The sequence below is a fragment of the Gymnoscopelus microlampas genome (assembly GCF_963454915.1).
Source record: "Gymnoscopelus microlampas genome assembly, chromosome: 10".
Taxonomy (NCBI): Eukaryota; Metazoa; Chordata; class Actinopteri; order Myctophiformes; family Myctophidae; genus Gymnoscopelus; species Gymnoscopelus microlampas.
The window spans coordinates 41173061-41175723 of record NC_139947.1 but is presented as its reverse complement, the minus strand read 5'-3'; the positions used below and the strand labels follow the sequence as shown (position 1 = coordinate 41175723).

The 2663-nt window shown below is 40.1% G+C and overlaps 1 protein-coding gene across 1 annotated transcript; it reads left to right on the top strand.

Moving 5' to 3' along the window:
* Positions 1-2488, top strand: LOC311053656 (uncharacterized protein). Its single transcript, XM_084069304.1, has 3 exons — positions 1-126; positions 972-1178; positions 2414-2488. The coding sequence occupies exons 1-3, from the start codon at positions 10-12 to the stop codon at positions 2465-2467; spliced, it is 378 nt and encodes a 125-aa protein (XP_083925430.1). The 5' UTR covers positions 1-9; the 3' UTR covers positions 2468-2488.
* Positions 2489-2663: the final 175 nt, after the last annotated feature.

Genomic DNA, 2663 nt, shown 5'->3' with positions numbered 1-2663 from the left:
GAAGACGGGATGCTAATATTTACCCATAATGCCGCTGTGAGTCCTGGGAGACGCGGTCGTCGCTCCTCCTGTATCCTACCCTCCTCTACCTCACCTGTGGTCTACAGTGTCCCTGTAGACAAACGGGTAAAGTGTGTGTGTGTGTGTGTGTGTGTGTGTGTGTGTGTGTGTGTGTGTGGAGCAATTTTCCAGCTCTAGGTCACTCAGATCTGACACTCGGTTGTCTTTAAGGACTCCATGGTGTAACACAGTAAGGACGGGCAACAGTGCCTTCGCTGTGTTGGCACCGAAGTCGTGGAACAAACATCAAGTCTGCCTCCACCTTAGGGACTTTAAAAGCATGCTAAAGACCCATATACTGTATTTACTATAGAGGACTCCTAGGGTCACTTGTTGTTATTATTTATTATTATTTAGGTGAGTTGTAAAATTGTTTCTTTAGTTCTACAACATCCTTCTCTTGTTGTGAATGACTCACACATTGACTGGTTTATATGTTGTTCTAGTTATTATTTTTTCTCTTACCTCAGTCCAGTGTAATGTCTGGAGGGGGGGGGGGGCACATTATAAATACCAAAGCTATGAACGTATGTGTAAAACTTTTGTTTAATCCATTACAACAGTGGCCCTGTAATTATAATAAAATAACAATAATAATGTTATATAGATATTATTGACTGAGGCAAACATTTCTATCAGTCACTAGATTTTAATAGATTTCTATACTGGGTACACTATACCGTATTCATTTTGGTTACATATGTAATGACTATGATTTAGAACTCATATCAACAATAATTGTACAATAACTGTTACTAAATCAAAATAAAAACATGATTTCCGCTTCCGTACAACAGGAGATTCATATTAAAGTGTCACTATTCTGTTAGTTAGTCTGTTTCTGTAGGACAGACAATGTTGTTTGTCTCTGTACAATTCTGCTCACTCACCTCTTCCCCCCCTAATCTCAGAGAGGAGAGGACAGGAGAGGAGGAGAGATGCAGACATCAGAGGAGCGATCAAGAAGAAGGGAGAAGGAAAGGGACGAAGACGGGATGCTAATGTCTACCCATAAGACCGCTGTGAGTCCTGGGAGACGGGGCCGTCGCTCTTCTACCTCCTACATCGTCCCCTCCTCCTCCTCATCCTTGGTCTACAATGTCCTGGTGGATAAAAAGGTAGTGTGTGTGTGTGTGTGTGTGTGTGTGTGTGTGTGTGTGTGTGTGTGTGTGTGTGTGTGTGTGTGTGTGTGTGTGTGTGTGTGTGTGTGTGTGTGTGTGTGTGTGTGTGTGTGTGTGTGTGTGTGTGTGTGTGGCAGGCGGCAAGATTTTGCTCTTGAAAATGAAGCCAATGCAGAAGTGATGAAAACGCTGCAGTCCTCATTAATGGCCCAACTGCTGGCGCCGATTCCCCTTCTCCAGCTGCAAAAGAAATGTCATTCCATTGAAGTCAATGGGAACTTGACACGACTTTACACTTGATTTTATTACCCTTTTAAAACTTTTCCGAAAGACTTTGTTTTCAATCGCTAGTTTCAAGTCTTCTTTCACACAGCATGATATGAGTTTTTAGTATGTGAGCATGCATTTTTAAATTGATGATAAAGTCTAAGATAACTACGTTGTGATTAGGTTCTACTGAAGACCCACCCCTCGCTCCTTCACACCAATAGCACCCTGGTTACACTCGCAGACATTTTTCGCTGAAAAACCGGTCTGTAGAGAAACCAATGCATGACGTTCCCTTGACGCTCCCTTCATCCATATTTGTTTTATACTCTATGGTTTAGGGGGGTTTGGGGGGGCTATAACTCTGCTGGAGAATCATTCTCCTGACTTGCTGTCGTATTTTATCCTGGCTGAATTTGATGCTCTGAAAACACAAAGCGCTGAGGCTCTCAGGGTCTGGAGCACAACAATGTCTGTCACTCCTCCAGGATCTATCACAGTTCCAGGACGACATTTACACTTTTACACTTTGGATATAAAAAACGATAGCTGTGGTAGATTGACTGTAGTTTAGAATATATAAATATGATGGCAGTGATAGATTGTAGGTTAAATTAGAACTAATGGCAGTGATGAAGTGATCTTGGATTAGGAATAAATAAACCGATAGCAGTGATGGTGGTATCTTGGATTAGGAATATAAACTATAGCAGTGATTGACTGTATTTTAGATTAGGACTATATAAACACAATAGCAGTGATAGGTTGATTGTACGCATCTTTGATTAGGACTATATATAAATATAACAGTCAGTGATTGATTGAATGATTTTTTTATCTTGGATTAGGGATATATTTACTGGAACATCCTTATCAACTGTCACTGACCACGTTTTTCTCTTTTATTCATATATGCACATCACCGCTATCATCATCATCATCATGATCATCATCATGATGTTCAGCCTCGCTACAGTCTGAGGAGTAGAACATCGCTGAGCACACAGGAAGACACATAGATACAAGATACTTGTCTGTCTCTTTCTACCTACAGTACCTGTCTCTCTCTGACAAAGCAGAATTATTAACTGTATATGATTAACTGTATTCATGATTCTTTTAAACCTATATAAGATTTTATACTTTCATTAAAGTTTTACTAAATAAAAGTTTTTTTTTTACAAGGTATTTTGTCAATGCTGAGTTTTTAATGTG